The sequence below is a fragment of the Condylura cristata genome, unplaced genomic scaffold (genome assembly GCF_000260355.1).
Source record: "Condylura cristata isolate star-nosed mole 26May11 unplaced genomic scaffold, ConCri1.0 scaffold00004, whole genome shotgun sequence".
Lineage (NCBI taxonomy): Eukaryota > Metazoa > Chordata > Mammalia > Eulipotyphla > Talpidae > Condylura > Condylura cristata.
This window is the reverse complement of record NW_004567105.1, coordinates 19,018,978-19,031,471: the sequence shown is the minus strand read 5'-3', so window position 1 is coordinate 19,031,471 and position 12,494 is coordinate 19,018,978. Positions and strand designations below refer to the sequence as shown.

Below are 12,494 nucleotides of genomic sequence, written 5' to 3'. Positions count from 1 at the left end.
CAAAACAAACAAACTAAAAAACACAACACAACATTGACAAAATAGTAGGTATTCCATAAAGCAACTATGGTAAGCAACGTATCATCAAAGTGTTTTACGCTTACTTTTTCAGAATTATCTCAGATGCACCCTTGCTGAATATTCGGTAACTTCCATCTGAATTTTTCAGGACAGTACTCATGGACTTCCTAACAGAATTGAAGGTGTAGACTTTGTACAGTGCTTCTTCTGGTATTTCATTTCTAACGTCCTGATAATCCCGCTTTAAATCCAAAAGAAGTCCCAACAAGGCACATTCAGTTTTATTACCAACATGACGAGGTAATCCACCCTCTTTCTCTGGTGGCTGTAAGAGAAAAAAGGGTTTAGAAGCTAGTATCATCTTGTTTCTTCATAACAATATATAATGTAAAACATAATTTGACATTCTGGAACAAAATTATAGAGGAAATTCCTACTAATACAGTATTTCAAAATGGGACATAGAAAGGTAAGGCAGAAAAGAAGCCCTGGGGAGGAGAATGACATGGATTCCGATCTCAGCCCTGCTGGTTACTGGCTATGTGAACTTTCAGCAAGTTACTCAATTGCTGAGGTCCTTGGCTTCAACATCTGGAAAAGAGGAGCAGCATATACAACCCAAGAATGAAACATGATAAAGCAGTTAAGTTTAAAGTTGCTTCCTAACACACAATGGAATTTAATAAATTTTAATGCTTTGACTTTTTCCCTCCTGTTCTCACTGACCATTTATATCACATAATTCAAAATTAATTCTACAAACTTTTATAGCTCAAAATAATATGCAATAATTTACTGTTGCCTTACAGGTACATACAACTTTTCCCTTCGTAGTATCTTCACAAATACCTTATATAATCATCACAATAGTGTTGAGAGCAGATGTAACTATTTTTACTGAACAAGTGGAAAAGTAAAAGGCAAAGCGAGATCTAGAACCAAAATCCTGGACCTTCCCAGCCTACTATCTAATTCATGCATATTTTACTAAACAATTCTCAATATTAATTTAACACGTGGTGGTCTTCATTCATAAATCAGTAGGCCATATAACAAACAGAATTCCCTATTTTATCATATAACTAAAACTTTTGTTTAAGATTTGCCATACTGAAAATATTTTATTCAAAGGTAGCAGTAATCAAGAATTACTCTATTTAATCCCAAAAGGTCTAAGGATCACCTTAAAGGTAGGAACTACTGAAAAGCCAAATAGAGTATTTAGCAAGTATATGTTAAGACTTTAAAGTTGAAATAGGACTTCAACTTTTTCTTTAGATTCACAAAATGAAATTAGTAAAGATTTAAAACTAAGAACTTATTCTGGTTATATGAATTGAAAGTTTCAAAATATAGGAGAAAACAAACAACAGAATGTATATGTTGATCAAGAGATCTCACCTGTACCACAGAAAATACCAAAAGGCACATACCTTACAATGATATATGCATTTTAAAACCACAACTGGTTGTTTGTTCCACTTATTTATAGTAACGATAGTTTTGAAGAGCAACTAATATCTTAATTCTCAATTTAATGTTAATGTATAAATTATTAAAGGAAATCTTACCAATATTTTTGATGTATAAGCACAATTCACAGAAATTCCTGTTACAAGATAGGAGAGAATATTTGGTGGAATAGCTTCTGGCTCAGGAACCTTTTTATAATGTTTTTCATTTATGTAAGCTTGAACAACTGTCATTCTGTTCATTGTCAATGTTCCTGTTTTATCTGAACAAATAGCTGTAGCATTTCCCATGGTTTCACAAGCATCCAGATGCCTTACTAAGTTATTATCTTTCATCATTTTCTATGGTGACAAAGAAAAAAAATCTAGTTACATTCCATTAAAAAAAAATCACCCCATTAAAGTGATTGTAAACTGTTTAAAAGTCAGGACTAACTCTCCTAGCTACATGGAGCAATTTTAGTGTATCTGATCTATTCAAATAAGCAAAGGACAGTGCTAGCTTTCTGTGTGTTCAGTCACTTTCCCAGTGTATAACACAACGGGTAAGTGAACACAGAAACTGCACCTATGTGAAAACAGTATGGCTCCCAACAGCTTCTGTGAGGTGTCTGTGCATTCAAGAGCAATGAAAATTTATACTCGAAAGTACAGAGATTCACAGAGCTTAAAGACTAACACTCCTTATTAATCAAGTAGGAAACGAAAGAGGAAAAAATAGCTTTAATATAATAGCTAAAGAATAATTAATAAAATAGCTAAAATATAATTAACTATCAGTTAGATTGATTCTGAATGACTGATTTAACATTATCTAAATAAGAATGGGACATTTTTACCTATTCCGTAGGTTAGTACACTGGCATTCTCATCCTTAGGATCAAAGATGTCTTACCTCTTTATTTTATTTACAAGACCATCTTTAAAAACCAAAGACTTTTTGCAGTAGCCCCTACACACATTTAAGTTAAAATGCTTGATAATTTGTAATACAAATATGGAAAAGGTTAAAAACTATATTTTTTTCACAAAGTGTGCTCTATATTACTAATACACACATTATTAAAAAAAAATGGTTCCTTGAATATGTGGAAGAAGGTATATCTCCCAAATTACTGGTGATCTGTAATGATACTGAATATCAAAAGAATGAGCTTCTGTAGTAAATAAAATGTGTTCAATTCTGCAAAGCCATTTAACAGAGAATCTAGAAAGACTTCAGTGGAAAGAATAGCAAATGTAACATTTAGATTAAAAAAACACAATTATTTCTAGCTATAAAAAGGACAAATAGGTGATTACACTGCATTTCATAATCACTTGATACATTTACCATTTTGTTTTTGGAAAAAAAAAAAAGATGTAAAATGCCTGTAAAAAAACAGTAAGCAAAAAATACTCTTATGAAAAGTACTACTGTAAAACACTGGAAATCAAAGAGAAGACTGTTAAACCAGAAACTATAACTAACTACTTCACAGTGCTCACTGTAAGCAATGCTATGTAAGAATTGCTAATTAGCATTAAAAATTGACAAGAACCGCATACTTCTACTAAGTGGGATTTTTCTTGCAATGTTATACAAGGATCAAAATTGTCCAAGTTAAACCAATTCATTTGGTTTAAAAATCCAATTCATTTTTTTTCATATAGGACATAAATTGATAACAAATGAATGCCTTACATAACAGCACTTAGAAAAGCCACTGAAGCTCCTTTTTAGCATTTTAATTGGAAAACAAGGGGTGAGCTATAGAAATTCAGTGTTAAGAGAAAGTGATATTTGAAAAGATCTGAGTAAGAGATTATTCTAAGAGAGAAACATGAGAGACTGGAAGTGAGGCCATGGTTGGGCTGTATGATTCCAGAAGTAGCAGGTAGGCTGGTGAGGTTGGACAAGAAGAGAGAACCAGGAGATGAGCACTGAGAGGTAAGCCAAGGGTCACAATGGGCATGGTCTTGCATGTCACAGGAAGGAGTCTGACTCTTATTCTAGAATGAGAAGCTACTGGAGTTTTACACAAGCTGACCTGAATTGGGATTTTAGAAACATGGTCTATCCACTACATGAAGCTTTGGATGGTGGATAATGAGGACAGGAGAAGGGGTACAAGAGTGCAAACAAGGAGGCCTTAGAAGGCTGGACTCCAGTGAAGTCTTTTTATGCTCTTGTACTGTACCTGCAGATAAATGACAAACTGTTACTTTGATTGTAGAGATTGGAAAAAGAAGATGACATGACCTGGCAATGTAACTAGCATATAACAAATTAAGTTTGAACTTTTGCCAAGCAAATATTAAGAACGCCCTTCAAGGTATGATTAGTTACCGCTGTAAAGAAATCTTCAATTGGGGTTATGTGGAGGGAGTCAATGACAGTATTTTAAAAGGAAACATGGTAAATTTATGGGAAGCTCCAACTTTTAGAATTTTCTTTTTTATAGTGCATTTTCTATATCTGTTGAGGTTTTTTAACTTATTAGTAGAATACTTAGCTATTTTTCTACTTACCTTGACTGAGTAAGCCAGTGAGATAGTGACTGCAAGTGGAAGACCTTCTGGCACTGCTACCACTAGAACTGTAACTCCAATAATAAAGAACTTCACAAAATATTGTATGTAAATTGGTGTGCACTCAGCAAGCCATTGCCTCTTTTGAACCCAGAATGTATCAATTACAAAATATAACACTAGAATGATGACAGTGATGGCAGACATCAACAAACCTTTCAGTGTATTAAAAAGAAAAGAAAAGAAAAATGTAATTAATTAAATTTTCCAGACATTGCGAGACATTGTCAGTTACACATTAGTCAATGGTGGAATTAAACTCGTTGGATATGCATTTTCATATCTTTGAGAAACTGTTTCTTCTTTCTGGTGCCCAATTCATCACTGCACATTTCAGAATTAATTTCTGCTTCCAAGTATAGTCCTGTCCACAGACGGGTAATACATTTATGTTTCTTTCCAAGACTTTATCTTTGGCTTTCAGCTAAAGCTGGGACAAAATAATGGGCAAATGACAAGGAAATACCAAAGCTTAGCATAAACTGGTTCATTATGTATGGGCAATAATTTACTTTGTGCTGAAAGAGAAGCCATTTAAGAATCAGATCAATGGGAAACATGGAATAAAATGTTCAACACTATGTTTTTTTATAAAAAATTATAAAATCATCTGAATTATTTCTTAATTTTAGGTCAACCATTACTGCTTCATTAACGTAGAAAACCAAGAGCTAGCACTGTGTTAAAAAATATTTAACTTTCTGTCATATAAATATATTAATCCTAAAATTTGTACAGAGCCACCAAAGACCCAACACAGTCAAAGCAATTTTGAGCAAAAGTTGGAGGTATCATGCTTCTGATTTCAAACTACATTACAAAGAAATGCTAACCCAAACAGCTTAGTATGGTGACTAAATCAGAACACAGGATACATAACAGAAAGCCCCAAAGTAAACCCATGTATTTACAATAGAGACACCATGAATATACAATGAGGCAAAGACAGTCCCTTTAACAGTGTTGGGGAAACTGCACAGGTGCATGCAAAAGAGTGAAAAGAGAACACTTTTATATTAGGTACAAAAATTAACTCAAAACAGACTAAATACAAATATAAAACCCCGAACTTAAAACTTTTAGAAGAAAAAATAGGCAGCCCTCCCTGGTGGCGCAGTGGGTTAAAGCACAACACTAGGAAGCTAAAGCCACTTCCACATGAGTTCGATCCCCGCCTGCCCAGGAGGAGATCCACAATGGCGCGGCAGACCTCTCCTGACCCGCCCGCTGCTCTCCTCAGCAGTGTACTTCGTCAATCTGCCTGTTCTGCTCCCTACTCTGTCTCTGGTGAATTCTCTCACTGCCCCTGCACCTCTGGCCTGTACCCCAGTTTTGTATGCATAAATAAATAAATCTTAAAAAAAAACATAGGTCTTACAGATGATTTTTTGACTCTGATATCTAAAGCAAAAACAGTAAGCAAAAATAACAGTGTGACCTCATCAAACTAAAAAGCTTCTGCACAGCAATGGAAACCAATTAAAAAAAAGTGAAAAAACTTCTGAGTGGAAGAACATATTTGCAAATTATTTACTGAATAAGGGACTATAATATCCAGCTCAATCTGGTAGCGCAAACAATTTGTTAAAAAATAAACAAAATCGGGCCCTTCCTGGTGGCGCAGCGGGTTAAAGCACAGCACTAAGAAGCTTAAGCCACTTCAGCAAGAGTTCGATCCCCGCCTGCCCCGGAGGAGATCCACATGGCAAGGCAGACCTCTCCTGACCTACCCACTGCTCCCCTCAGCAGTGTACTTCGGGGATCTGCCTGTTCTGCTCCCTGCTCTGTCTCTGGTGAATCCTCTCACCCTCCGCATCTCTGGCCTGTACCCCAGTTCTGTACGAGTAAGTAAATAAATCTTAAAAAAAAAAAACCAAAAAACAAAAAATAAACAAAATCTGGACAGATATATTGTCCTAATAACATACAGCTGACCAACAGGTACATGAAAAAATCTTGAATATCACTAATTAACAGACAAGTGAAAATCAAAATCATGATATGATACCGCCTCATACCTATCAGAATGTCTATTACCAAAAAGACAAGCAATGACAAATGTTGGTGAGTATTTGGAGAAAAAGGAACTCTTGAGCATTGTTCATGTTAATTATAGACACCCCTCAAATAATTAAAAATACAACTACCATATGATCCATAAATTCTACTTCTGAAACATTAACAAAAAAATTTTGTTTTGCTTCAAGAAAATGATTTATAACCCAGTAAGATTTTAGCGTGCAGGAACACATCACCTCAAATGCATCACTACACCATGTCCCCATCAGAGTATCAACGACACTGCAGTCCACTGAATCCTGTGAACCCTTTGCCCCAACCATGGTAGCCTCGATTCTACAGTCAGAATCTAAAACACAAACTACTTGAACTGTTGCATAAGCAATAATTTCCAGTCTTAAATGTTGGACTTAAATCTTTTTAAAAGATTTATTTACTTATGCATACAGAACTGGGGTACTGGTACAAGGGTGGTGAGAGAATCCACCAGAAGACAGAGTCGGGAGCAGAACAGGCAGATCAATGAAATACACTGCTGAGGGGGGCAGCGGGCGGGTCAGGAGAGATCTGCTGTGCCATGTGGGTCACCTCCAGGCCGGGGATGAACCTGCACTGAAGCGGCTATGGTCAGCTTGCAGTGCTGCTTTCTAACCTGTTGCATCACCAGGGAGGGCCCCCAAAAAATTATTTCTAAGGAAGAAGTTAAGCATATTTTAAAACAAAACACCTTATTTTCTTCTCTGTACCATACCTGCTTTGCCAATCTGAACAGCCAATTTTGTAAGCTTTCCTTGTAAAACAGATTTTTCCTTTTTTGGCAAATTTGATTTCTTTTTGTCTTTTTCATCACCATCTCCGCCTTCTTCACTCTTTAAAGGCTGCATTTCCATGGCTGCACCATCCTGGGCTTTTGCTACATGTAAAAGAAAATACAACCTTTAGTACATTTTAATGACAAAGTAACTATTAATATTTTGAAACAATTATTCAGAAGATTCATTCAGATTTGTTTGTGTGTGTGTGTGTTTATTCAGAGAAATAAGACAGTGGTGACATCAGGTTGTGAAACTGTGTACAAAATTGAGAATGTTGTGAGAGCTAACAGGAAAATAAGGCATGAAAACAAATGCAGGTTCATTAAGTTCAGAACTAAATCATCTAAGAATCAGATAGGAACTAAGTAATATCTCCTCTGTGTTGTGTTAGATAGAGATTTATTCCAAATAACATAAATCCCTCCCATAGGATTTATGACTATAAAACAGAACAGCATGTATGACCATACTATAGAATGTACATATGTGTCAAAACTCTTAAGCAGATTTTAAAAACATTTGTTATATATTTGTTTCTTATACAACTATGTAAGCAATGATACAATGACCAATGCTAAAACGTCCCAAATACTTAAGATGAAAGTTACCTGTAACTGGGTTTTTATAAGTTTACTACTGCACGTTATATAATTAAAATCCTACTAACATTGCTGTAAGTAACAATACAGCAGGACAAAGGGAGAACTGACAGAGGGAGAGGTTAACCAAAGTTCACATATATTGCTTATTTTCTCAGGCTCACCTATCCTACTGTTGAAAGAATATAGTACATTGTAGGTATATCTATGGGAATAATGAAGACAAGTTAACTGTACTTTTAACCTCTTGAATTTACCTTTGTTGCGATTCTCAATAGCTCCATCTTGTTTCTTATCTGCAGGAACAAAATGGGAATTAAAGCTTTCCAAAAGAATTGAATACAGCCATGTTAAATTATGCAAAGACAGTTCACATTTCTATAATGGGACTGTTGCACAATGGTGTATGTGTCTGGTACAGATTAGAAAGTATTTAGCTTGTAAAGACTGCCTGTGTCAACCACTCTGTAGATCTTATCCATGGGGGAGGATACATCAAAATAATTTGGGGCATTTATATGTTTGATTTTTCCACAACACTGCTTTTTTATATATTGTAATATACCCAAATGTGGCCAAGAAGCTTTCAAACTAAAAACAGATATAACCCAAGGAAAGTAGAAAAGGTCAAAGATAGAGAGGGAGGGAGGGAAGAATGTCAAGAGAAAGAGAAGAGGCACATAGGAGAGCTTTAATGGGAATGAGGACAAAACACTGCATGTATAGGAATAAGAGAGGTAAAAGCATGGAAGTAAAACTAGAATAAATTAGTAAGAGTACAAATTAAGTTATTCCAAAAATTAGCTGAGGTTAGGAGAAAGATGAAAATGTTTGGAGCAATAAAGTAACTAAGGAGGGAATGGGTCTATTATCTGAAGTAGACAGTGTAATATTAAAAAATGAGAGAAGAAACAAAGCCATTTAGCCTATTTTTTTTTCCCAATTCCTCTACCAAGGTGAACAATCTTCAAACTGGAAAATGTGGAACAAATATAGTTAAGAAGGAACAGATGCTCAAGAAAGATGATGAGAGATAGTAAGGGGATACCTAGCTACTTTCAATGAACTCAAGTTTGGAGAGAGATCAGACAGCCACCTTCCTGACTAAGGGAACGGAAAAAGATTGCCCTGAACTGCTTTTAGGTAACCAACAAAACAGTCAAGGGAATGGGAGATGGGCTGGAAATGCAAATGGTTGTCCTGTTCTACAAAAACAGGTAAGAATCAAAAACATCAGACACTGAGTTAGACATTAACTCATTAACCTAGGAATATTCTTGAACTGAGTAATAAGAACAGGGATGTTAAGATCTTAGAAAAAAAAAAAAGGTTGGTCGTTACCCAAAAAGACAGTAAGAATAAAGTCACAACAAACTTCCCTTTATTTCTAAACAGGGTTAGTTGATTTTTAAACTCCTACAAATTAGGATGAGCACAGTGTATGGTGATGAGCACAGCGTATGGTGAAGAACAAAATCTCTTCAGCAAGCAAAGAGTTTGTTTTGCCACTTATTATAATATTTCTGACCTGGACCAAATTATCCAACCCCCATGAGGCTGTTTACTTATCAGTAAAAAGAATAGCTGTATTTGCATCATAAGGTCTGAGAATTAGGTGATAATAAATAGAAAGTACACAATAAATAATACCCTTACTACTAGCTGCCTTCCACTTAGCCTTTAGAAATCTGAGTTGGCAGATGGAAGCTATGGTGAGCAGTGGGAGAGGAAAACCTAAAATGGGGCCTTGCTACCTGCCCTACAGTCAGAATTTTTCAAACACATTCTTATTCAAAGTAAAGATTTCATAGCTAAAGATCAATCTGTACAAATAAATAAATAAATATTTAAAAATAAAAGAACAAAAGAAAACACCCAAACACTACTATAATTATGGCAAGCCAAGATTTTAGCAAGGCATCTGTTTTAGAAGATCTCAAAATACTGGTATGATAGAAATATGGGCTTACTACCCTAAGTAAAATCACATAAATCTCAGTGTCTAACCCATAGTCAGCTGCTGTCAACCTAAAGGGGAAAAAAAAACTGGAGAAGTGTGGTTCAGCGTATACTAAGAAACAAGGTGGAAGGGCTTTTTCAACAAACTGATAGTTCTCTTCTCCCACAGCCCAACTAGGTGATTCTGAGCTATCTCCTTGTGTTTTACAGAGTTTCTTAAAAGACCTTTATGGATGAACTACGGTTATCAAGTTTGCTGATGATAGGTCACTTGGAGGACAGCATATACAATAATCAAAATGCAGTAGATCTTGATATTTAAATATAACAAGGTAAGTGAATTGGTGTTAAATTAGGTCTTGGTCTTATGTCCACAAACAACTTCAGAGGTACAGAATGGGAAATGTGAATAGTAGGAAACAGAGAGAAGATTAAGAGCTCAATGAGAATAAAACCTGATATGGCTGATAAAGAAAACTACTATTGATATAACAGAAAAATGAGCAAAGAAGTCTCAGAGTTTAATTCACCTGCCCCAGTCTGCTGGGCAGATGACTGGGGGATTCTAAAACTGATGAGTAATAGAATAAAGTCAATGGACATGTTCAAGGAGATGATCAATTTGTCTAGTTAGGGGAAAGAAATGGAATTATTCATTAGAGGCCCTTCATGAACTATTAAGTCTAAAAGAAAAACAAATCCTTTTGTTAATTCTATCACTTAAAAGTCCAATATGGTTAATTAACTTTGGACAGACATTTTCATATCAGCGTATTAAAAGAATGTTTTTCATAACTGTTCTTAGAATCTAATTGCCCCATTTTTTTTTTTAAAGATTTATTTATTTATTCATACAGAACTGGAGTACAGGCCAGAGATGCGGAGGGTGAGAGGATTCACCAGAGACAGAGCGGGAAGCAGAACAGGCAGATCGATGAAGTACACTGCTGAGGGGAGCAGCGGGCGGGTCAGGAGAGGTCTGCCACGCCATGTGGTCACCTCCGGGGCAGGCGGGGATCGAACTCATGTGGAAGTGGCTTTAGTTTCTCAGTGCAGTGCTTTAACCCGCTGTGCCACCAGGAAGGGCCTAATTGCCCCATTTTTAATAGCTATTTTTACAGTCAATAGCCAGTCTTACTTTTCTTTTCTTTTTTCTTCTCATCTTTCTTTTCTTCCTCTTCACCTCCAGCTCCAAGTAAGGTAAAGATAATTCCAGTTTGAGAATTTACACCTACAGCAGTAACTACCATTCTTCCAGAACCTTCCATTACATGAGTACCTACAACAGAAAAATTCTTTTTTAATATTCCAATGTTTTTCCTCTTAACCATGAAATTTCAAACTTTAGTAATAATGTCTTTAATATTGTCAATATTAAGCTTAATAAGACAGTAAGCAAAACCTAATTTCTTATGTTTAAGATTTTAATTATGTAATTCATATCTGAATTCAAGGTCCACCCTACCACTCATTTATCATGAATAAATGGATATATTAAAATAACTGTATATTAAAATAACTGTAAAAACAGCAAGACTCAAATAATCCCATAAATGTAAAGCACTAAGCATAAAGTCTAGAATTTATAGGGGTCCAGTGAAAGTTCACTATTTTTTATTAGAACATCATCATATCAGTAGTTTTAACATTTCTCTAAGAAATACTGCTCATCTAGAAACAGGCTTATAACCCAAGGATTACATAGCAACTAAAGTCACCATTTCCATACTCAACCCCACAATCTCATCTAATCCAGATTTTCACCTCAACCTGCCTAGATGAAGGCATTAGCCTCAAAACAGTCTCTTTCCACTTAATCTTGAAATCAGTTTTAATCTTCCAAAATATGTGATTTTTGTCATCAGTTTCATGGTTCAAAAAACTTCTGACTCCACTACTGTTGTATTAAATTCATAGTCTTCACTGTGAAACTAACAAATATTTCTTTTTCATCCACAACTCTAACATAAAATTCTATTACAGATAGCATGGGAGCTGAGATGGAAACACCACTGAATTTTGACTCTGTCCATTACAACAATCTTATACAAGCTGACTGGCATTACAATTCTGATTTTTGAGAAACTTGCCTGAGGTTATACAACTATTAAGTATAAGGGTACAAGGAAAAGATTCAATTCAGCTTTCTCAGAGGAAACAGGCCATTTTCTTATAATATAATACCAGTAAGCTTTCTTCTAGTTCTCCAACTTGTGTAACCAAATTTCTGCATCTTTTCTCACTTATTAAAGGCTTCCTAGCCTCTTTACTCTTTTTGTGAATTTTTAATAGCTTTCAAAACCTAATTTTAAAAAATATTCCATAAAATCTTTACCATTATACCTTATTTATAACTTATTTAGCTATCAGTCTATCACCACAAATTGCACCAAGCCAATGCTTAAAGATTATTAGCCAAATAAGATCACAAAGCACAAGAATTTATGTTTGGCTATTAATTACTGAGTAAATGATCTAATCTGAATTTTCTAGGCCTCTGATTTTTTGCTTATAAAGCATCCATATTTTGAATAATTTCTAATTATTTACTTCTTTGCCAGTGATAGTGTAAAGGAAAAGTAGAAATGAAATTAAGGACAGAGAAACAATATTTATTGAGCAAGGACTATGTGTCAAAGACAGCTTTAATAATTTTGGCTTTCAGCATATTTCAATTTTTTCTTACCAGAGGTAATCAGATGTTGGCAGTTAACGTGCTCAAGCAAAGTAAATAGTTTTTGTTTCTGGCCATATCCCCACTGCTAACAAACTAACTGCTTTTAAAAATCTAAATTTAAGAAGCCAAGGAATAGCACTGAGAGATGGCATCATGAGAATAAATTAAAAATAAATGCATTTCATGTCTTTTAGTACATTTTTGGAGTAGGGAAATAAAAGCAGAAAAAGTTTCCCACCCATATTGAGATAAGGGACTCTACAAAGTTATTTCAGTCTTAAAGATGGAAACTTTAGAGTCCTCTTAGCATACTTGGTGTTTAAGGGACTCAAGTCTACAAAAATTTACCAGCCATCTCTGT

General features: G+C 35.0%; 1 protein-coding gene across 1 annotated transcript in view; it reads right to left on the bottom strand.

Moving 5' to 3' along the window:
* ATP2B1 (ATPase, Ca++ transporting, plasma membrane 1) overlaps nucleotides 1–12,494 on the bottom strand; it is a 58,046-nt gene that overhangs the window by 28,261 nt on the left and 17,291 nt on the right. The window contains exons 5-10 of the mRNA XM_004675825.2: nucleotides 10,595–10,735; nucleotides 7,755–7,793; nucleotides 6,835–6,996; nucleotides 4,005–4,219; nucleotides 1,593–1,835; nucleotides 105–346 (exon numbers count right to left, since the gene is read on the bottom strand). Of these exons, the coding sequence (XP_004675882.1) occupies nucleotides 105–346; nucleotides 1,593–1,835; nucleotides 4,005–4,219; nucleotides 6,835–6,996; nucleotides 7,755–7,793; nucleotides 10,595–10,735 (1,042 nt within the window). The remainder of the gene's footprint in view (nucleotides 1–104; nucleotides 347–1,592; nucleotides 1,836–4,004; nucleotides 4,220–6,834; nucleotides 6,997–7,754; nucleotides 7,794–10,594; nucleotides 10,736–12,494) is intronic.